This window comes from Pongo abelii, chromosome 5 (genome assembly GCF_028885655.2).
Source record: "Pongo abelii isolate AG06213 chromosome 5, NHGRI_mPonAbe1-v2.0_pri, whole genome shotgun sequence".
NCBI classification, from domain to species: Eukaryota; Metazoa; Chordata; class Mammalia; order Primates; family Hominidae; genus Pongo; species Pongo abelii.
The window spans coordinates 150,936,370-150,960,720 of NC_071990.2; the positions used below are offsets into that span (position 1 = coordinate 150,936,370).

The window sequence follows — 24,351 nt, forward strand, 5'->3', positions numbered from 1 at the left end:
TCCGGGAGGCGGAGGTTGCGGTGAGCCGAGATCGCACCATTGCACTCCAGCCTGGGCAGCAAGAGCAAAACTCCATCTCAAAAAATAAAAAAATCTTAAAGATAACAATTTTATTCATGTTAAATAAATTAAGAAATATGTAAAATAAGAAATATGTAAATACTACAATGAATATTGGACTTTTCCCTGAATGAGACCTAAAGTTTGCTTATGGAAGGGAGCACAGGAAGAATTGCAGCTTGTGAGTTATTGTAAAGTCGAGGCCGGGCACCATGTCTCACGCCTGTAATCCCAATGCTTTGGGAGACCGAGGCGGGTTGATCACGAGGCCAGGAGATTGAGATGATCCTGGCTAACACAGTGAAACCCCATCTCTACTAAAAATACAAAAACTTAGCCAGGCATGGTGGCACGCACCTGTAATCCTAGCTACTCAGGAGGCTGAGGCAGGAGAATCGCTTGAACCCAGGAGGCGGAGGTTGCAGTGAGCCGAGATCGTGCCACTGCACTCCAGCCTGGGCAACAGAGCGACACTCCATCTCAAAAAAAAAAAAAAAAAAAAAAGTAGTCAAGAAAGAGTTTTTTGAAATCAGTAATGTGACTGGGTGTGATTAATGACATGCAGATCTGTTAAGCTGAGATAGCTGGTAAATGTTTCAGGTGTGTTCCTGTTTACTTTTTGTATATTCATATGCTGCTTATTTTAGCTCAATATGGCTTTCCGTGTTCACCTAGTGTTTCTTACAAATGAAATTACAGCAAAATTCACTTAATGTTCAAATTGTTCTCTCATATCAATCGTGATGGAACATATTTACATTTTCCAAACAGATATAGCAGCACTGACATATCTGAGGTTAAGGGAAACGCTTGAGTTTGGGGAGATAGATAACCACTTTTTACAGTAGTCTTTAAAAGCTATATGTATTCTGATATTTATTTAGAGACTTATGGCAACAAATATTTACTGAGCATCCACTTGACATACACTGAGTAGTTAGGATACACCAGTGAAAAATAGTCTCTCTGCATGGGAACTAACATACATGCATGCATTCATTCATTCATTCATTCAGAGGTGGAGTCACTCTGTCATCCAGGAAAGAGTGCAGTGGCTCAATCTCAGCTCACTGCAACCTCCACCTCCTGGGTTCGAGCGATTCTCTTGCCTCAGCCTCCCAAGTAGCTGGGATTACAGGCGCCTGCCACCACACCTGGCTAATTTTTGTATTTTTAGTAGAGACAGGGTTTCACCAGGTTGGCCAGGCTGGTCTCAAACCCCTGACCTCAGGTGATCCACCCGCCTCGGCCTCCCAAAGTGCTAGGATTACAGGCGTAAGCCACTGCGCCCAGCTGGGAACTAATATTTCTCACGTGAAGAATTTTCTTTGTGACGAAGGCTTGTTTTTAAGAGGTAAATAGGATTGACTGGGAGAAGAGGAAGTCTAACAAGGAGACGACTGGGCAACAAGGCATTTTTCAGATCTCTTAAATTATACTTTTACAAGATAACTTCCTAGAATTCTGTCCAGTTCAGGATTTTATGATTTACAGAAAAAATTATTACCTCTAGTGGTTACTTTGGAAACTGGAATTTGCTTTTAGCGTATGTTGAAATGGAAAAATCTTCTCTTACATTCTTGTACACAAGCTAAGGAAGAATCCTAGTGCGGTTGAGAAGTGAACTTTATGTATTTCTTCCTACTACTGTTTGATATTCGGCATGAACCATATTTTATGTCTTTTTTTTTTTTTTTTAAAGATCTCAGTCACCCAGGCTGGAGTGCACTGGCACAATCATAGCTCACTGCATCCTTGAACTCCTGGGCTCAATGGATCCTCCTTCTTTAGCCTCCTGAGTAGCTGGGACTACAGGCATGTGCCACCATGCCCAGCTTACTTTGTTAACATAATTAAATTTGTTCCAGCGGAACTCATAATTATGTAAGAACAGGGCAAAGACAAAATGATGTATATATATAGTTTGACATATATTAAAACCTTATTAGCATTAGCGTATCTCAAGGTCTTCTCGGATAAAGACCACTATACCTTGAAACCTTCATTCATCTTCTCGTCTTCTCCTGTAACTACCCCCCATCCTGAGTACCTTCTTCATAATCCCCTTCTTTCCTCTTTGTCCCTCCTTTCTTCCTCCTGCAAGACAGGTGACACAATCCCCAGAATCTGTCTTACTTCTTTTATACTTTAAGTTCCTATGCTTCAATACTTTCCCACTTCCTCCTCAGCCCAGAGAGATCCTTTTAAACACCTATTATAACACAGTTTATGCCACTTATCTAGCACTTTGCACAACCTAGTACTGTTGAGTTTGTCATGTAGCTTTGTCAGATTTCCCCAACTGGAAGTTTTTTGTCCCATATACATTGAAAAAGAAGGCCTTAAAGGCTCAGTCCACTCCTACAATATTCTGCAACCAGGATAATATGCAGCCCTGTAAGGTTTTATTCCTTTGCACTTCGTGGAAGTTCATGATATTTAGAATAAATAATTACTACTAGTTTGTACTTGCTGTAGGCAGGACAGATATAATGCAATTGGCTTTAATTATGTTGTCACTAATCCTTGAAGCTCTTTGAGTTGTTTTCTCCATTTTACGAAGAATGAAATGATAATATTGATATTTTATTTACATGTGTACTTACTATGTGCTCTTTTTATTATCTTGCATGGATTACTCATTTAATTCTCGTAACCTATGAAGTAGCTACTCTATCATCACCATTTTATAGATGAGGAAACTGAGGCACAGAAATTAAATGATTTACCCAAGAAGTTACTGCAAGTAAGTAGCATATTAAACTTCATAAATGAACCCATGGAATCCTAGAATTTATACTTAACCATCTATCACTATGTATCAAATACCATTTTATATACATTATATCATAATTGTCTCATCTAGTTAGACAGTGTGCACTTATGGAACTGAGGTTGAAATATTTAGCAACATTAGGTTATCTCTGTTTTAAACTATTAACATGTTGTTTCACCAGAAAATTTTAGAAGCATGCATGGCTAAGGTAGAATACTGGTTCTTTTAGTTCTACTCTGAAGAAACTGCTCTTCAGGAAAGTTTATGCCTGTCTCAGAGTAACATTTTATTTATTCATTGGTTCCTTTTCTTTGTTAAGATTTTAATAGTGAAGGCCAATACTTTGTCAAGTTTAAATTATGTAAATTGAGTAGTTTATGTGAGATACATTACTAGTTATTCCTTTTATTTTTAAAAGTTAGATCTCTGGGAATTTAGCTTTGCGCCACCATTTACTTTGTATGGCACCTTATTGATAGTAAAAGATTTTTCAGAAGTTTACCTGCCCAAAAACAGCTTTTGTTTTATAATAAACTTCATTTTTAGCTGACCTATGGTGATCCATATGTGTTTATTGTACAACTTCATTTTCCTACACTCTTAAATGTATAGTAGCTGCAGAACCTGTTTGTGTATACTTAATAGAGGTAATTTTTTCTTCCCCCAGTTATTTCTTTCCCATTGAATCAAGTTACATATAAGTTTCTAACCATTCCTGTTATAGGCTTGTTGGTAATTGACTTCATTTTAATAATCTTTTTATTTCATTGCCTTTCACCCAGTTTTTTAAACTCATGAAATTCCACACCCCTTTCCATCTCTATTTTCCTTCCTTAAATCAATACTTTACTATAAGCACCTCTTATATGTGATCCTTTGACCATAGTCATCTTGGTTTTTGATTAGTCCCTTCCCTGCCTTTCATTTACTGTGTTATCAACTAGAAGTCTTGTAGGAACTGGAGTAAACTTTAGTTGAAGAAACATTCAGATAAGCAGTTGTCATGAGAGGGCTCATCACAGTGGATTCAAAGATGAATCAGTGAACGTACTTGGGCTTTATACTTAGGGACTTTGATTCAGTAGGTCCAGGATGAAGCCCAGTGGTTTTGTTTCAGGTGGTCCACAGACCAAACTAAAAAATGCCAGTCTAGGAAACACACCCTTGATGTGTTTCTTGATGAGGAAAGTTGCCGTTTTTGTACCATATCTTAAATCTTAAGGAGCTTTTAAGGTTTTGGCACCTTTTTTCCCTCCTGCTTACACACTCAACTTTGTTTGCTCTAAGATTTACCTGTTTTGAACATTATCAGCCTTGTAAAATGGAATTATTGATTCCATGGTTCTCTACCTTGACTTCCCATCACAGTTACTGGTGGAGTATCTTGTTTTTTCTTTGAGTAACAGAGATGCGTGTGTAGGCCCTACATCCAGAAATTCTAAAACTCATTATCAGGTTTGAGTTACCTCCCCAACTTTGTGCGTTTCAAAGCTCTGTAGGTGCTGCTGCTGCTGCTGGGTTGCTTTTGCTGCTGCTGATGCTTTCTCCACCTTACTCCTTCCCCTTACTTCCCTCTTTTACTAGGTAACACAGGAATATAATACAGAATTCAACAAGCACAAAAAGGTGTACAGTGAAGAGAAAGTCTCTTAAGTCTTCCTCCCCAGCCCCTATTCTCCCAGATTCCCTCTTCTTCCTCAGTTAATCCTTGTTATCAGTTTCTTCCCCAAGTGATTTAGATGTGCATCCAGAATGGAGAAACACTAACTTGGTGCTAGCAAGCAGGATATTACATAGGCATTAGGAAAAAATCAAGTGGGGAACGACCCCTTTAAGTCTTTGTAAAATAAAGATAAAATCTAAAGGCTAACCTTCATATTGTTGCCTTGACATTGTGAATATAAAGTCATATTCTGAGGAAATAATTTAAATATGGAAATGGTCCACATACAAAAAACTTTTTGCATAGCCTTCTAGAGAAAAATTCGAAACAACTTAGTTATTTGTTTACAAGACTGGCTAAATAGTAATATATTGACCTGATGGACTGTTATGCAGTCATTTAAAACAATGCTTATTTTCTAACTTTTCTTCAGGTGTATATTTTATTTCTCTATATATAGAGAGTGAGAGATTAAATATATATATTTATATATTTGTGTGTGTATACATATGTAAAGAGACATACAGACACGTATATGTTTTTTAACCCCAAAATTTTTAACCCACTAAAACTTTGGAGTCCAAATTACATTTATGCATAAAAGTTAAATCCTACTTCTCTGTTTGCTTGCTTCTCAGTGTTGACAGATGTCTAGATAAAATTTAACTAAATTTCTCTACAATGTCCTTTACTGGATATTGGTTTCTTTATAACATTCATCAAAACCTCAATTATGTGCATCTAATTGGTCCCAGCTTCTGCTATCCAAAGTGGAATCATGCCCTTTGAACACGAACACCTGCTTACCTTAATTAGTACATCTGTATGCCTTCTTATGTTACCACATCAGTTTATTTGATCCTGAAATCGAAAGAGAAGTAGGTAAACAAACACTCTATAGACTCATTTTGGATTGTGCAAATCTCAAAACTTTTGATTAAATAAGTACTTAATATGTTAGAAAGGTAGATCGTGTCACAAAATCATGTCATAAAATGTAATCTCAATTTTAGAACTTCAGGTAGTCTCGGACTACGTAACACTTTGAAGCATCTTCATTTCCCCAAGTCTAAATTGTAAGATGAAATATAAAACACATTATTTTCACTTTTTATTGAATATTTTTTATTGCAGAAACAATATATTAAATAAAATAGGTTGTTTTTTTTTAATTTATTTGTGTGTTTTTTATTAGATCAAGAAGGTGTATAATGAAGAATAAATCTCCCTTAATTGCATTCCCTAGAGGCAGCCAGTGTTACCAGTTCTTGTGTATCCTTCCAAAGATACTCTGTGCACGTAAAAGCGTGTGTGTTCTTGTATGTAAGAGAATACAGAACACTGTTCTGCACTTAGTGGTGGTAGTTTTTTAACTGAGTATTGTATCTTGGGGATTATTCCATATTAGCATCTCATTCTTTTTAATGGCTATATAGTACATTATACTCTTGGGAATGACCCTATTTTACACATCACTATTAACAGATACTTAAGTAGTTTTTGGTTGTTTATCATTAGAAACATGCTTTGGTAAATATATATAGTTTTCTGTGTGACTGTATCTGCAAACAGATTCATAAAAATAGAATTGTGAAGTCAAAAAATAAATGCAGTTTTAATTTTGATAGACATTGCCAAATTGACATCTATAGAGACTGCACTCTGAGGTGAGGATTCCCCTCACCAAGTGATGTGTTAACAGACATTTGGATGTTAATTAAAGATAATTATTTTTTAATAAATTAAAGCTCCCATGATGCGCCACCCCTATACTTTTTTGTTTGGTCTCCAATTTAAAATTTTCCCCAGTGAAAATTATTTACATGATAATGTCTTCCTGTTTTTGCCAAATATTACATGACTATTTCCTTGCATTTTCTGAGGTTTTAATAAGTTTTAATGTCTGCATAATAGTCAAGTATTAATAAATTACAGTTTGAAAAGCTGCTTTCCAAAAGTTAAGCTGTTTGGTTCTCTTTTGGTTTTTATGGTTAGAAAACTATTTTAAACTTAGGCCAGGTGTGGTGGCTAACACCTGTAATCCCAGCACTTTGGGAGGCCGAGGTGGGTGGATCACCTGAGGTCAGGAGTTCGAGACCAGCCTGGCCAACATGGAGAAACCCCCGTCTCTACTAAAAATGCGAAAATTAGCCGGATGTGGTGGCAGGGACATGTAATCCTAGCTTCACAGGAGGCTCAGACAGGAGAATCACTTGAAACCAGGAGGTGGAGGTTGCAATGAGTCGAGATCACACCATTGCACTCCATCCTGGGTGACAAGAGCGAAACTCCATCTCCAAAAAAAAAAAAAAAAAAATGTTAAACTTACGTTGAGTTACTTCCTTAGCATAAATTCCTAAGAGAGAAAGGTACTGCTGTCTTTTGATTACCTTACTTACGTGACACTGTTTACCTGTGTGCTTCCTACCTCAAGATGCTTATGGGTAAATAGGATCATGCCCAACTAAATTTGAGAAATATTGCATCTGCTGCCGCTACCCAAAGATTCACAGTGCATATTAAAGTCCAGAAATAAAGAAACCTCCTTAACTTTAAGTAACAGCATTTTTCAAACGTATTGCCCCCCCCAAAAAAAAAAAACTTTTTTTTCCATGCAACACTTAACGAATGCTATTGAAAAGCTCTTTGAGAAGTGATAAATGACAAAGTGATATATTGGGTTTTCAAATAGATTTCTTAAAATTTGAATTATTGAATCTGTTCTGATACCTCCTAATTTAATCATACTTCCTAATGTCCTAGAGAATTCCAAATGCTTATTTCCTTCTAACTAAAGGTAATGGTAGTTCTACTTTAGCACATAGAAATGTAGGAGACTGCCATTCAACAGGTATTTTAGAAAACTTAGTATGGCCTTATTAAAGGCAAGATTTCACAGTGCTTCTGTGACTAAAATTGGGGGTTAACTGAAAGTGAGACTCAACTTCATTTTATACACGTAGATGTGGATTGTCAAAATGAGCAACCATTAAACAAGGTTACAGAAATAAGATGATAATCTTAGTTTATTCAGGCTGCTGTAACAAAATACCATAAACTAGGTAGCTTATAAACAACAGAAGTTTATTTCTTGTAGTTCTGGAGGCTAGGAAGTCCAAGATCAAGGCACCAGCAGACTGAATGTCTGGTAAGTTCCCACTCTCTGGTTCGTAGGTGGCACCTTTTAGCTATGTCCTCGCATGGTAGAAGGGGCAGCTCAGCTCCCTCGGGCCTCTTTTATAAGGCCACTAATCCCATTCATGTAGGTTCCACACTCAAACCTGATCACCTCCCAATACTATCATCTTGGGGGATAGGATGTCACATATGAATTTTGAGAGGACCTGACCATTCACACCATAGCAGGTGAGGATGGATCTAAAGCATAAAAATCTTCCCAGACTTCATCTGTAGATCTTGACATCGGATGTTGAGTATTCACTCTTGTAGTGTGGAATTTAGGAGTTTGTTTTTGTTTGGTTTGAAATGAATTCCAGCATTAAAATCTCTTATATGATTAATTTGCTACAAACAGACTTTCACCTATCCATAGAATTTTTTTACAGTAATTTATAAAAATGCACCTATCATTTCAAAAGAGCATATTGTATTTTTTACAGATACCTTGACTATTCAATTATTTCATTCACCAGCATTATGACATTTTAACAGTCTAGTGGCTGAAAACTGAAATAACCACGTCTTTATTATTTACTTTTAAGTTATTTTTACTTTTTAAAAGTAGTGTGTTTTCAGTGTAAAACATTTTAGCCGGGTGCAGTGGCTCATGCCTGTAATCCCAGCACTTTGGGAGGCTGAGGCAGGCAGATCATGAGGTCAGGAGTTCGAGAGCAGCCTGGCCAATATGGTGAAGCCCCATCCCTACTAAAAATACAAAAACTAATCGGGCGTGGTGGTGCGCACCTGTAGTCCCAGCTACTCAGGAGGCTGAGACAGGAGAATCACTTGAACCCAGGAGGGCAGAGGTTGCAGTGAGCCAAGATTGTGCCACTACACTCCAGCCTGGGCAGTAGAGGGAGACTCTGTCTCAAGAAAAAAAAAAAAAAACACACACACACACACACGTTTTAGCCTTGATGGGTATAAAGTAATAGTAAAGACTCTTTATCAATATGTAAATGGATTACATTATACATTGTTCAGTCATATGCTTCTGCCCCCTTGAACGGTGTTAATGAACATCTGTCCATGTCAGTACATTTAGATGAACTTAATACTTTACAACATTTAACTTGTTTTCGAAATTTGTCATGTTATAAATTATACTCTAATAAACATCTTTTCGTATGTATCTTTTTTTTTCTTTTTTTTTTGAGACAGAGTCTCACTGTGTCACCCAGGCTGGAGTGCAATGGTGCAATCTTGGCTCACTGCAACCTCCATCTCCTGGGTTCAAGCAATTCTCCTGTCTCAGCCTCCCAAGTAGCTAGGATTACAGGTGTCCACCCCTACGCCTGGTTTTTGTATCTTTAGTAGAGACGAGGTTTCACCATGTTGGCCAGGCTGGTTTCGAACTCCTGACCTCAAGTGATCCACCTGCCTTGGCCTCCCAAAGTGCTAGGATTACAGGCGTGAGCCACCACGCCCGGCCTTTTCATATATATCTTTACATGATTGTCTGTTTTCTCAAGTAAGTTCCTAGAAGTGAAATTGATGGGTCATAGGGTCTGCAAATTAAATTAGATCTGCAGTTGTGTTCTCTCAGAAATGTGTATATGTAAGTTGAGTATCCCTTATTAGAAATGCTTGGGACCAAAAGTGTTTCGGATTTTGGATTTTTTCAGATTTGGGGATATTTGTATATATATAATATCTTCAGGATGAGACCCACGTCTAAACACAATATTGATTTATATTTCACATCCATCTTAATACACATAGCCTGAAGGTAATTTTATACAGTATTTTACATTATTCTGCACATGAAGCAAGTTTGTCTTAAGTACTTATGTGAAATTTTCCACTCATGGCATCCTGTTGAACTCAAAAAGTTTCCAGTTTTGGAGTATTTCATATCTTCAGATTAGGGATGCTCAACTTGTATTATTCTGTCTTCTGGCATCTACTGTGACTAATTAGAAGTTCATCAATCTAGTTATTCCTTTGTAGATTATGGCTCTTTTCTCTCTGATTGTTTTAAAGATAAAATCTTTGTCTTTGGTACTCTGCAGTTTCACTACAATATGTCTAAGTGCGGATTTCTTTTTATTTTTCTCTTCAGAACTCTGTGTGTGTGTGTGTGTGTGTGTGTGTGTGTGTTTTCAGTATATTATAAAGAAACATATTGTCAGCGTCTCAACCATTATCTCTTTGAATTTTGCCTTTCCCTTATTCTTTGACATCCCAAGTCCTCTATTAGATGCAGTATGTATTTTCATTCTGTTTCTCATTTTCTCTTCCATATATTCCATTGCTTTATAAGCTCTGCTGCTTTCTGGTTGCTATTCTCTTATCCATCTTCCAGTTCACCTTTCTCTGTGGTCTCAAGTACCTTCTGCTGTTTAACCTATTCATTGATTGTTACATTTTATGATGATATATTTTCTAGAAGTCTTAATTGATTCTTTTTTCAAATTTTGCCTTTTGGCTTTATATCTTATTCTTATGATTTCCTTTTATCTCCACAGTCATTTTAAATATTTTTATTTTATAGCTTCTTTCAGGTTCTGTTCTCTTACATTCTTAGATATTAATCATCTGATTAATGTTCCTGATCTTTACTCATGGTGGATTATTTCTTTGTGCTTTTGAATTTTATTTAATATGAGCTTATTTTCAACGTGATGTTATTTGTTTTCCATTTTTTACCTCTAGAAATCCTTTGCTTCCTGGGTTAAAGAAATAAGATTCCATAGCAGTTTTGCTTTTGTTTCTGCCAGGAATCCTATGGTATCACCAGCCTCAGACCAATTTTTTTGTTAATTTCTATTTTAAGTTTCTTTTCTACACCTGTAGTGTAAATTTGGATTCCACACCTATGCATGGTGCAGGCTCGTGTCTTTAATTTTGTAAGGGAGATGTTTCCTTCCCACTGTGGTTCTAGTGAATTTCAGTTCTTATGGGTTCTATGTGGCAATGGATAGAGGTTTAGCTGCTTTTTTCTAGTAAGGAAGGACCTTCCAGAGTCTAGGCTTTATGCAACTATTTCATTTAAATAAAATGTCTTTCTGGTGTGGTCCTATAATGTGTCTTCTTTCCACATAGCATTAAAACCCCAGCTCCAGTATGTCTAGTTCTGATAACTATATCTCTCTGCTTCCAAACTCTTTTCCCCCACATATCACCACAGTATTTTAACTTAAACACTTATTATAGTGGCTTTTAATTCTGTCTTTGTTTCTGGCACCAGGGAATTTTTTTCTTGCAAGCTCTGCTGTTACAAAACAAAATCAATCATTTTTTCATTATTTCTGGTTTTTCATAACAGAAGAGGTTCTGAACTAGCTCAGTACACTATCATTCTGGAACTGAAGCCAAGTTTTTTTCTCCAAAAGTAAGACTTAAATTTTCCTAAATGTGCTTTTGGTATCTATTGAGATAATAGTATAAGTAGTCTCCATTAACTATTAATATAATGGAAGTACATTAATAAGTTTATTTTAAACTGAGATCCCAGTAATAAATACAGCTCTATAGTTTGTATACTCCGTTTCCTAATCTTTTATTCAAAATTTTTGTGCCAGTTTTTTTAAAGTAAATGCTCTTGATATATAGGTATTTTGTTTGCTTTATTTGCATGTTAGATTTTTACATCAGAAAATGATAGCCTTTTTTTTCTGGATTTTTTTTTTATGTTAGCCTGTGTTTGTTCTTGCATTGCTATAAAGAAATACCCAAGACTGGGTAATTTAGAAAGAATAAGGGTTTAATTGGCCCTAGTTCTGCAGGCTGTACAGGAAGTATGTTGCCAAGCATCTGCTCGCCTTTTGGCAAGACTTCAGGAAGCTCACAATCATGGCCGAAGGCACAGGGGAAGCCAGTGTGTCACATGGCAAGAGCGGAAGCAAGGGAGGAGGAAGTTTTAAACAGCCAGATCTCATGACAACTCAATCGTGAGAACAGTGCCAAGGCAGGTGGCACTAAACCATTCATAAGAAATCCACCCTCATGGTCCAGTCGCCTCCCACCAGGTCCCATCTCCAACACTGGGGATCATAATTCAACATGAGATTTAGAGAAGACAGCATCCAAACTATATTATTCCGCCCCTGCCTTTCAAAATCTCATGTTCTTCTCACATTTCAAAATATAATCATTCCTTCCTAATAGTCCTCCAAAAGTTTCAGCTCATTTCAGCCTCGCTCAAAAGTCCAAAGTATCATCTGAGATAAGCCAAGTCCCCTTTACCTATGAGTCTGTAAAATCAAAACAAGTTATTCACTTTCAAGATACAATGGGGGTACAGGCATGGGGTAAACATTCCCATTCCAAAAGGGAGAAATTGGCCAAAAGAAAGGGGCTACAGGCTTCATACATGTTTAAAACCCAGTAGGGCAGTCATTAAATCTTAAAGCTCCAAAATAATCTCCTTTGATTCCATGTCCCGCATCCAGGCCCTTGAGCAGCCCTGCCTGTGTCTGCAGGGTTCAGCCACCGCAGGTGTTCTCATGGGTTGGAGTTGAGTGTCTGCAGCTTTTTCTAGCACAAGGTGTAAGCTGCTGGTAGACCTAACATTCTAGGGTCTGGAGGACGGGGATCCCTTTCCCCAGCCCCACTAGGCAGTGCCCCCATGGAGACTCTGTGGGGCCTCCAACTCCACATTTTCCCCCCATACAGCCCTAGTGGAGGTTTTTTTGTGAGGGCTCTGCCCCTGCAGCAGGCTTCTGCCTGGCCACCCAGACTTTCTCATACATCCTCTGAAATCTAGGTGGAGGCTGCCAAGCTCCTTCACTCTTTTGCACTGTGCACACCTGTGGGCTTAACTCCATAGACGCTGCCAAGGTTTAAGGTGGCATACATTCTCCAAAGCAGCAGCAGCCCGAGTTGTTTGGGGGCCCTTTGAGCCATAGCTGGAGCAGCCTGGATTCAGGGAGCAGTGTCCCGAGCTGTGCAGGGCTGGGCCTGGCCACCTGAACTGTTATTTCCTCCTGGTTTCTGAGCCTGTGATGGGAGGGGCTGCTGCAAAGATCTCTGAAATGTCTTCGAGGCCTTTTTCCCATTGTCTTGGCTGTTCACACTTGGCTCCTTTTTAGTTGGGCCAATCTCTAGCAAGTGGTTAGTCCATAGCCTGCTTGAATTCCTCTCCCGAAAAAGCCTTTTCTTTCTCTGCCACATGGCCAGACTGCATGTTTTCCAAACTTTTATAGTTCTACTTCCCCTTTAAATATAACTTCCAACATTAAGTCATTTCTTTGCTCCAACATCTGAGTATAGGTTGTTAGAAACATCCATCCACATCAGAAATTTCTTCTGTCAGATGCCCTAAATCATCACTCTTAAGTTGAAACTTCACAGATCCCTAGGGCATGAACACAATACAGCCAAGCTCTTTGCTAAGGCATAACAAGGTTGACTTTGCTCTGGTTCCTATAAGTTCTTCATTTCCATCTTAGTTTTTATCACCTTGGCCTTCCCTGTCCGTATCACTATCAAGATTTTGATTATAACCATTTAACCAGTCTCTAAGAATTTTCAGATTTTCCTTCATCTTCCTGTCTTCCTGAGTCCTGCAAACTCTTCTAACCTCTGCCTGTTACCCATTTCCCAAGTTGCTTCCACATTTTCAAGTATCTTTACAGTAGTGCCCCATTCCCAGTACCAGTTTTCTGTGTTAGACCATTCTTGCATTGCTGTAAAGACATACCCGAGATTAGGTAATTCAGAAAGAAAAGAGGTTTAATTGGCTCATGGTTCTGCAGGCTGTGCAGGAAGCATGGTGCTGGGCATCTGCTTCGCTTCTGGCGGGACCTCAGGAAGCTTACAGCTATGGTGGAAGGCAAAGGGGGAACCTGGATATCACATAGAGCGTGTGCAAGAGACAGGAGGTGCCACACACTTTTGAACAGCCATATCTCACAAGAACTCACTATCGTGAGGACAGCGCTAAGGGGATGGCACTAAACCACTTATGAGAAATCCTTCTCCATGATTCATTCACCATCAGGCCCTACCTCCAACACTGGGGATCACAGTTCAGAATGAGATTTAGAGGAGATAATACCCTAACTATATTATAACCTTTTAAAGTAAATTGAAAACTGAAATTTATCTGGACTTTGGAACAATTTAAATTACACAAAAATTACCTTTTTTTGGAAAGTTTTAGAAAACTATCCCATCTGGTTTGGTGTACTGGGGAAGGGGAGACTAGTCAAGAGCAGTTAACTTCAATCTTTGACAGACTTTGCCATATTTTTATAGTCATTGTTTTGAGGTTTTGTTTTTAATATCAAGGCAGCTTGTTTTCTAGAAAATAATTCATCTAATCTAAATCTATAACTTAAGTACAATAGTAATGTTTCTCCCTTGTCCCCTGCCTCCCATTTCTCCCCATTTTTCCTAGTGTTAGAATTGCAAGAGCTTTGTTATTATCAGACTTGGTTGAATACCAGCTTTGGTCACATATGATTAATATTCTACAGTTTTTTAAATTAAAATTATACTTTTCTTCCCTAAATACCACTACAGGAAGGGACCTTGGAGATTTAGTCCATCCTTCATTATTGACTAAGTATCTAGGCTAACAGTATTTTTAGGGGGGAAATGTAATATAAACATTGCATATTGATTAAACAAAAATTATAAAATAAGTAACTGGGCAGAGGAATATAGCAGTGGAGAAGTATGCTATATATATATATATATATATATATATATATATATATATATATATATGGGGTAGGCACTGAGTTCTAAAGCTAAATCTTTATTTTCTCATAAATGGCACTAAACCATTTATGAGAAATTCGCCCCCATGATTCATTCACCACCAGGCCCCACCTCCAACAATAGGTAGGAATGTGGAGAAACAGCTCAGTCTTGACCATGGTTACCTCTACAGAGTAGGAATCAAAGGTGTAGAGGCATGAGGCAGGGAAAGTTTCCCTAATGAGCTTCATAGCACTTGCTGGCTTTTTAAACTGTTTACATGTTTTTTTCTTAAACATTTTTTAAAGTTTCATTACAGGATAATGCCACAGCAAAATATTTTCTGAACAAAAAATTCATTAAGATGTTTGAAAATCCATCTTTAAACATGCTCTTCAGTTTTTTTGAGGATAGAAAGAATGTTGACCATTGTGAAAAAATTAATAATTACTATATAATGTTATATCCATAATATAACTAATGATATATTTAAATTATGTGGTACATTATCTCATTCACACTCAGGTTTTAATTAACGCCAGTACCACAGATGCCCCTCACATTTTTCTCTGCAGGTCAGATCTGTCATTTGAGCGCAAGACCCTTATATCACAACTCCCTGTATGGTATCTCTATTTGGATGTTTTAAAGGTACCCTAGATTCCACAGGTTCAGAAACAAACCTGTAATCCTTCTCTTTGTTTGTACTCTTTGATTTTTCCCATTGTTTTCTAATTCAGAGATGAGACCACTATCCAGTTGAGCAAATCAGAAATCAACTTTGACACCTCCTTCGCTTTTGCTCCAATTTCTAATCCATCACCAAATTTCTATACATTTTTACTTCCTAAATATCCCTTAAGGTCTTCCATTTCTCTCTACCTAGTCTCCATTGCCATCCACAGTACAGGCTATTACCATCTCCTGGCTGAACTACAGCGGTGGTTTTCTGACTGGTCTTCTCATATATTCTTTTACCCTTTTTCCATACAATAGCCGTTTTTTATACACACACGATTTCTTGATCATGTCACCTTTCCTGCCTCTGAGCTTTAAATCCTTCAGTGGCTTCCCATTGTTCTTAAGATAAAATCCCCAAATTTTAATGGCCTATAAGGCACTTCATGATTTGGGCCCTACCTATTTTGCTTGATCTTTGCTCTCTACAGTTTTTTCTAATGTACCATGCTCCCATGCTCTGCTTTGGAATGGTGTGAAAGAGATAAAAACAGTGGCTGTGATAGCCACAAGAGAGATGGCAGGCAGCAGACCCAGTGCAGAAGAAGGTAGACAGAAGATAAAATAATGAGCAAGTTAAAATAGTTATCTAAATTATAAACATGTATTTATGTGCCTTTAACCTAGCAATTTCTGCGATCTGCAGGGCAAGGACATTGACTCTAATACTTGTACTATCTCCAGCATGGTATCTCCTGCATACTAGGCACTCATTAAATGTATGGTTGGTAGATAAATAGATGATGATAGTCCCAGTTTTAAATACTCTTATCTGGTTGCCTCGTAAATGCCCAGATTTTCATAAGACCTATATATCCAGTTGCATTCTTTGTTTTTGTTTGTTTGTTTTTTTAATCTGGAGATGTGGTCTCTTGTTAAACAGTTAGCTTTTGTATACTCTTATAGTCCTAGAAACATCCACTATGGTAAACTGCACTGAATATGAAGCATAACTTGCAGTCTGAGTGAGCCATTAACCAGTGCCTAGTACTCTTCACTGTAATAGTTACTAAGAAATCAAAAATTGTTTACATAATCTTTAAGAAAGGAAAGAATATGGCACATTTTATAAACCTTTCCAATATGTTTACTTATGTTTTGTAGTACTGTATATACTCTGCTACTATTTAGAAGGAATTAACCCTCCTAGATCATTTTAGCTGGTGTAAGTTTAGATGCCGGAACTTTATACCTATTGCTGCAAATATTTCATAAAGTATGATTTCTTTATTCTTTTTCTCAGGAGAGGGTTTATTTTGCATCTTAACATAGGAAATGTGTCTCTGTTTATTATGAGAAATAATTTTACAGAGTAAATTTATAAGGTATTTCTTGGTTTTTGTTTTGAAATTAAGTAAATACCAGTTGTTTCAGTAATGTGTTTGGGTTGTCCTTACAAATGACTTACTGCTCCACAAAGGCTACATTTTCAAATAGTTATATTGCTTTCACTCTTAAAGTTTACTTTTGCTGGATATAGTATGTGGGTTGATTGACAGTTTGGTTTTTTCCTGTTTCAGCACTTATGTCATTTCACTGTCTTCTGATGCTTCTATTGTTTCTGATGAGAAGTCATCATTTAAATTATTGTCATTCTGTTTCTTTGGCTGTTTTCAAGATTTTCTTTTCGGTTTTCAGCAGTTTGACTATCTTGTGCCTGTGTGTAGTCTTTGTTTTTTTCTATTCGGGTTTTGCTGATATTTTAAATCTGTAAATTTATATATTTTACTAACAAAATTTTTAGCCATAATTTCTTCAAATATTTTTTTCTACCTCATTCTTTCTCCCCTTTCCTTCTGAATCTCCAATTACAAGTATGTTATGATACCTTGCCACAGGTCCCTAAGGTTTTATTTCTCTCCTCCCCCTTGCCCACAGTCACTTTTCTGTTCATCCTTCAGATTGGATAATTTCTATTGCTTTGTCTTCAAGTTCACTTATTCTGTCATTTCCCATCCACGGTTAAGTCTACCCAGTGAATTTTTTTCAGTTATTTTATGTTTTAGTTCTTAAATTTTTATTTGCTTTATATATGTATAATTTCCATTTCTTTGCTGAGAGTTCCAAGCATATTTGCACTTAAATCCTTCAGCATAGTTAAAATAGCTGCTTTAAAATACTTATGTGCTAATTCTAGCAGCTGGCTCATCTTGGGCTTGGTCTCCACTGGTTGCCTTTTCTCTTGAGTATGGGTCAGTTTTTTTCTGTTTACGTGTAACAATTTTGGATTTTATTTAGGACATTATGAATGCCATGTAGAGACTCTGGATTCTGTATTCCTCCAGTGAGTATTGATATTTGGTTTGTTATCTGTTTCAAGCCAGATAACTTGACTACACTTAAAGTATAAGCTCTGAAATCTCAGTTCAGTTATTTTAACCTTAGCCTTGCTGCTTAAATGGAATCTGTCGCACATATGTATAGTTTGGAGATCAAAGATAAATACAGAGTTTATACACAGAATTTAGGGCTTCCTCTCTGTGGTTCTCTCCTTCCTGTGATTTACTCACTAAGCTTTCAGCTGTTGTGATCATGCCATCATTTGTCCTTTGGTTCATCAAGTAAGACTGCAGGTTTTTTTATCTGAGTTTCAGCTACCCAAACTAACTGGGACCTGCTCTCTGAGTAAAAGCCATTAAAAAATGGAAAGTTACCCTTGCTGTTTCCTTCTTCCAAGTGCTGACCCCTTTTTCTTCCCCCCCCCCCCCCCCCCCCCCGCAATTTGTTTCTGCCTTCAGGTAGTTTTTAATGCATTTCTAGTGTTTATAGTTGTTATTCATGAAAGATTTGGTCTGGTAGGCGTTACTCAGCCATTACAGGAAGTAGAACCCATAAAATAAAATTGTACAATTGAAGACTGTTATCATTTGTGTAGATGATAGTCTTTATTAGAAAAGCAGGCAAGTATGGTGAGAAATTTCAGTATATGTTTTAATAATGAAATATGTTGAAATTTGTTTTCATGGTTCATCCTCCTTTGAATAATAAAAATGTGTCTCAATCAGACTATTTGCCTCTCCCTCAAATTGTGTATAAATTTTTTTTTTCAAACCTAGATCATTTGAAATATGTTTTGGAAGCCTTATAGAAGGAAACTATAAAGAAACCTTATAATAAAATATTCATTTTATTCAACAAATGTGTTGCATCTTCTGTGAGCCAGGAATGATCTAGATCCTGGAGATAGAACAGTGAACTTCAGAGTCCTTGATCCCGTGGGGCTAATGTTCTGGGGATGGAGAGATAATAAAATATATCTCAGGTATTGATACATGTTATAAAGTAAAAGTAGTATGAGGGTGCAATGGTGGGAGATGGGGAAGAGTTATGGCATTATTTAGATAGAGAGATTGGTCAGGGGAACTGTCTCTGAAGAAGTGACATTTGATCAATGTTCTTAATGACATAAGAGAAGGGAACCATGCAGGTGGATCTAAGGGAAAACTGTTCCAGTAGTAAAGGAGCAGCAAATCCGATAGCCCTAAGGGAAGAACGAGAGTGGCTTCTTTGAGAAATCACCAGACTGCCATTTTGAATTGAGGGAACAAGGAGAAGGTAGAAGATGAAGTTAGAGGGGTGGTAGAGAGCGTGGGGCTTTGTTACGTTGCATTTTGAACAGGGAAAGTGATGACTCTGATTTACTTTTCACAAAGATCACGCTGCTCAGTAAAGAAAATACTGGGGACAGGGGAAGAAGTGGTATGTTGGCAAAAAGAATGAAGGTGGGGAGACCTGCTGAGGCCTTTGCAGTAGTAGTCTAGATGAATTATGATGGTGGCTTGGACAAGAGCAGTAACCAGTCGGAAAAATTGGTTAGATTCAGAATACTTTTTGTATATAAGCCAAGAAGTCTTGATGGTAGATTAGATGTGGGATGAGAGAAAGACCAACTGGATGAATGGTGGTACCATTTACTGACATGGAAAAGACTGGGAAAGGATTGATTTGGACGGGGGAGGAATTAAGAGTTTGATTTTGGACATACTGAGCTTGAAATAAGTTGATACACAAAAGGAGATGTCATTTAGCCAGTTGGATGTGTTAGTCTCAAGGAAGAGATTGGAGTTGGAGATAATAATTTGCCAAGCACCAGTATATAGATATTATTTAAAGCAATATATTTGAATGAAATTACCTTGAAGACGAATGTAGATATAGTTGAAACCATAGATCTGAACTCTACCAGCCACCAACATTCAGATGTCCAGAAAAGGAAAAGGATCCAGCAAAGTAAACTGAGAAGAATCTGCCAGTAAGTAGAAGGAAAGCCAGAAGAGTATAAACCTCAGAAGCCACATGAAGAAATTGTTTAAAGAATGAGGGAGTAGTGGTTGAATGGGTCCTGAGCTACAGAGAGATTTAGTAAGTTGAGGACTGAGAACTCACCGTTGGGTTTCATAAACTGAAAGTGTATAGTGGCTTTGATAAGTGTAGTTTCAGTGGAAAAAAACTATGAAAGCCTGACTGGGGTAGGTTAAAAGAGATTAGAAGGGAGGGAGGAAGTGAAGACACTTACATATAAACAACCCTTTCCAGGAGTTTTAGCCCAAAATTGGGAGAAGGGGGAGAAATGAGCTGATAGAGAGGAGTCAAGGAAGGCTTCCTTAAAATGAGCAGTTCTATAGCATGATTGTCGCCACTTAAATTATTTAAAATGTCCTTTACTAATTTCTAGTACTTTCTCTCCTGCAACCCATTTATAGAAACACTACTTTTGAATGCGAAAATTTGTGTGTGTGTGTGTGTGTTTACATAGAAATACTTTTGGAAAATCTACAATGCAAATAACTTGATGTGGCAGTGATTTTATCCATGAAATGTAACTAAGCTAAAGCCACATAGACAAAATAATTAAGTACAATTTAATCAAGTGATGATAAAAAACTAAAAGGCTTATTACTATTTAAGTGAGCACTTATTTTATTGAGCAATGAGGAGTTCTATAAATCTACTCAAAACTATTTTAAATATCTACTCTTATGCTGAAGACTGTTTATAAAATGCTAGATACACAATAATAAAAGAGACCCAATTTCTACATTCATGGAATATATAGACCTGTATTTTTAGGCTTATGTTAATGAGGTTAAAAAGAGAAATACCACAAATAAGAAATTAGTTTTAAAGAGACTGTCTTCTTAAGAAATTTGTCCTAATGAAAGGTATTTTCAAATAGCATGATTTTAAATGTCTCAATATTTTATTTAGGTTAATGTACTTATCTCCTATTTATATCCCCAAAAGATTTTTCATCATTAAACATGGTTTACATTAGAAACAATAGGAATAAAAATAAGGTGGGTAGTTTTCAACTTCGACCACGCATTAGAATCACCTTGGGATCTTATAAAACTCCATATGCCCAGGCTGCTCACTCCTCAGCCATTAAATCAAACCACTTGGGAAATATTAGTATTTTAAAAATACTGATTTAGTAGAAGCAGAGGGAATAAAATGCTATTAAGCTCCTGAGAATGAATTGATTGTGCATTTAAGGACTAAGTATATTTGAAACATAAAGCAAAATATTGAATGCATTGGGTTTTGAATCATTAAGTTTTAGACAAAACAGAGTCATTTGTAGTACCAAATTTTTTCAGTGTCGAAACTTTAAGAATTTAGATTACTCACCTTGGGGTAATCATTAAGAAAAAAATCAGTGATACTATTTCTTCTCCCTTTTTAAAAGAATCTGAGAAGACAACCTTGACAGTAATTTCTTACTTGAATGCTTTTTGGCTCAGCCATTATAGAGCATATAAATACATAGGAGTTAGACAGTATAAAAGTTTACCATCAGAGTTTATACTAAAAAGATAGTATAACTATATGGAAAGCATTTTAGATCTAAATATTTTTATAGTTTATAATGTTAAGTGCTAAAGCACATATTCTTTTGTACTGAAATTTTAAATCCACAACAATATTCCTTCTGTAATCAGTTCTCATTAAAATTTTTTTTCTTTCTTTCACAGAAAATGCTTGGACAGAAGAGATGAGTACTATTTCCACTAAGGCCTAGAATTGCCTACTGTACAAATAGTCCTGATCAGGCAATATACGAATGGCCCAAGGAAGCCACCAAATTGATTTTCAGGTTTTACATGACCTGCGACAAAAATTCCCTGAAGTACCTGAAGTTGTTGTATCCAGGTGCATGTTACAGGTCAGTGTTCAATGATTTCTGAATTTGTTAATACAAACCTGGTATTTTTTTTAAACTTTGGAAGAAAAACTCTTTTAGGTTATCTTCTCGTTGGTGGTAGTGTATTATGATGAAAAGAGATAAGCTTTGGTGTCTGATAGTCATGTGGCCTTTAGCAAGATGGAGCTTTCTGTACCCATCTGTAGTATGGATAATACTTGACTTGTAGAGTAGATGTGAGAGTTAAATGAGATCTGAATGTAAAGCATTGATAATATCTGTACTTATTAGATATGAGCTTTCTTAACTTTTCTCCCACCTGTTCTGCCAGGAGAGCTAATTTCAGATCTTAGTATGAAAGTGAGAAAAATGATTAAGGAGTCAGGAAACTTGGGTTATAATCCTAAATGGGCACCCCAAGCATATCTGATAAAGAATGTGCCCTCTGTGCTTTAGGTTTTTTTAATCTGTAAAATAAAAGAGTTTGACTAGACAACGCCTAAGGTCCCAATTCCAAAGGGGGGAAAAAAGTCTGTTTTTATATTTTTAAATTTAATTTGTAAGTTTTCCAGTTAGTATCACTAACCCTCTGATTTGTACATTGTTCTTAGTATACACAATTTGAGAAATTCACAGTTCCAAATATTGAGTGATAGTTGTGCCTTTCTATTTTATTAAACTGGAAATCTTTGTATCAGAAATGTATTTGGGGCCATGTGCTGTGGCTCACTCCTATAATCCCAGCACTTTGGGAGGTTGAGGCGGGTGGATTGCTTAAGGCCAGGAGTTCAAGAGCAGCCTGGCCAACATGGCAAAACCCTGTCTCTACTGAAAATACCAAAATTAGCCAGGTGTGGCAGCCCACACCTGTGGTCCCAGCTACTCAGGAGACTGAAGCACGAGAATTGCTTGAACCCAGGAGGCAGAGGTTGCAGTGAGCTGGGATCGTGCCGCTACACTCCAGCCTGGGAAACAGAGAGAGACCCTATCTCAAAAAAAAAAAAAGTATCTGGGGCTCAGTCAAGCATATTTACTCTTGAAGTGATTTTTAAAGTTTGAAATTATATGAAATTTTTATCAAATCTATAATTTATAATAATGACTACATTTTGTTCACACCGTTATCACCATTATCACCTTTTCATTGGTCTACCTGCCTTTACCTAACCCAGTTTTGGTCTCTCCAATCTATCCTTTTCTGCCAGAGTGCAGAGCTGTTCACACACTTAAAACCTGTTGATTGTTCCCTGTGCCCTTCTGAATGAAGCTCATATAGCTTGACTAGGGCATACAAGGTCTGTGATCTGGAATCCTAGCTGTTTCTACACCCTGATCTTTGTCCAGTCCTTCCTGTTCATACCCTATGCTCTAGTCATCTGGAGCTGCATGGAATTCTCCCACCAGCAGTGCCTTTTCTTATAGTATAATGGTTAAGAGCATATCTTTTGGTGATAAACCAAACTGAGTTCAAGTTTTGACAGTTACTAGCAGTAACTTAATTAACTTCTCTGACCCTCATTTTCTGACTGTCATTTCCTCCACTGTACAGTGGGAATAAAAAAACTACACAGAGAGTTAAATTTGACAATGTAGATAAAACAACCAATAGGGTAACTGATTCATAATGAGTATTCAGTAAATGTTAGCAGCCAATACTAAAAGGAATAACAACAGCAGAAAGCCCATAAGGTGTATTTGGTAAATGAATCAGTAGTTTACATTTGTTAATATAGAATGTGAAAAAAAATGAGAGAATAAAAACATGTAATAAAGATGGAGTCAGAAGTTAAAAGAAAGTGTGGGAAAGGAGCAGAGATAGTGGGGAAAAATAGTCTCCCCCCTAGAACCCAAGTAACTTCTCCCTAACTTTTCAAATAAAAGAGAATTTTGTGGTAAAATAAAGCTATGCTGTTCAGTAGGTTACTAAAAAACTAACAGATACTGTAAGTTCTTTGATAAATTTCTGTAGACTTCGTATTGAAAGAACTGTCCAGAGCATTTCCCTACATATAGTACAGGTATAGAGATTTTGAAATACCTTAACTAGGAGTAAAACATAGAGCCTTTTGTAGAATTACTTTAAAATATTTTCAAAAAAAAATAGAGCACTCTATGTACTCTTACAGTATAATCTCCAGTATGTGTTAAGAAAAACAAGATGCAGAGCAGAGTATATAGACAGAGCAAGACAAATAAATATTTACACATCCATGTATTTGTCCCTGTTTGCATAAAGAAATACTGGAAGAATTAAAAACAAAATTAATAAAAGATGGTTATCCATGGTAGGCCAGAGGGAACAGGCCTGATGGGACAGAGTTAGGACTCAGACTTCTCAACAGGTATCTTTTTTTTATTGTTTTAATCTGTGTCAATAAATTACCTATTTAAAAATAAAATAATTAAGCTTTAACCCAAAAATAAAAAATGAATGGTTTTCCATTTCCTTTGGGCATCTAGTAATATCACCTTCCCTATGTTAACCTGGCTTTACAAAAGCAAACTCCTCTACTTAGCATGCTTCCCAACACCTGGTGTTAACTAAAATGAAATATTTTGCTTGCCTGAAACAGACCACACTTTTTAAAAGTGAGTTGATAATAATTTAGGGTATCCAGATAATGTACTTTTTAGCTGATATAACAAGAAATCTGACAAGAAAGGAATAGGAAGAGCTCCTTCTTCTGTGGTTTCAACTTGGGTGCAAGTTTTCCCAAATTTAGAGCAATATTTTTAAACGGGCAAATTAAGCTACCTCTAAATGACAGCGTCTCTTTTGGGGCTGCTCTTCCTTTCTCAGATGGGTGGGTTTCTGTTCTTTTGACAGATCCTTCCTGCAGTATACTGATTCAGAACTTTTTAAAATTAGTAAAGGATCATGCCATGCTACCAGTTCTGTGTACATGTTCTTTTTAAACATCTTGCTTGTCAGGGAGAGAACAAAAGTGTCTATCCTCTGTTGTTCTCTTAAGTTTATCTGTTGCATAGTTCCCTCTTTTTGGAACTACTCATATCTTTTCCTTCTGCTGTGAATTCTGTAAGATAACTTACAACCAGCAGGTGTAATTTGTATCTTTAAAGTTGATTTTTATATTTGGTAATTAAATCTTAAAACTTAGAAGAATATGAAAATATTGCATA

The 24,351-nt window shown here is 36.8% G+C and overlaps 1 protein-coding gene across 10 annotated transcripts in view; it reads left to right on the top strand.

Moving 5' to 3' along the window:
• The window catches only part of TAB2 (TGF-beta activated kinase 1 (MAP3K7) binding protein 2), a 93,970-nt gene that overhangs the window by 31,520 nt on the left and 38,099 nt on the right, over positions 1 to 24,351 (top strand). For 3 of the 10 annotated variants that reach the window (XM_054556920.2, XM_024247944.3, XM_063724688.1), the window contains 2 exons: positions 2,726 to 2,806; positions 21,041 to 21,231. In XM_054556920.2, the coding sequence (XP_054412895.1) occupies positions 21,130 to 21,231 (102 nt within the window). In that variant the 5' untranslated portion in view covers positions 2,726 to 2,806; positions 21,041 to 21,129. 10 annotated transcript variants of the gene reach the window in all.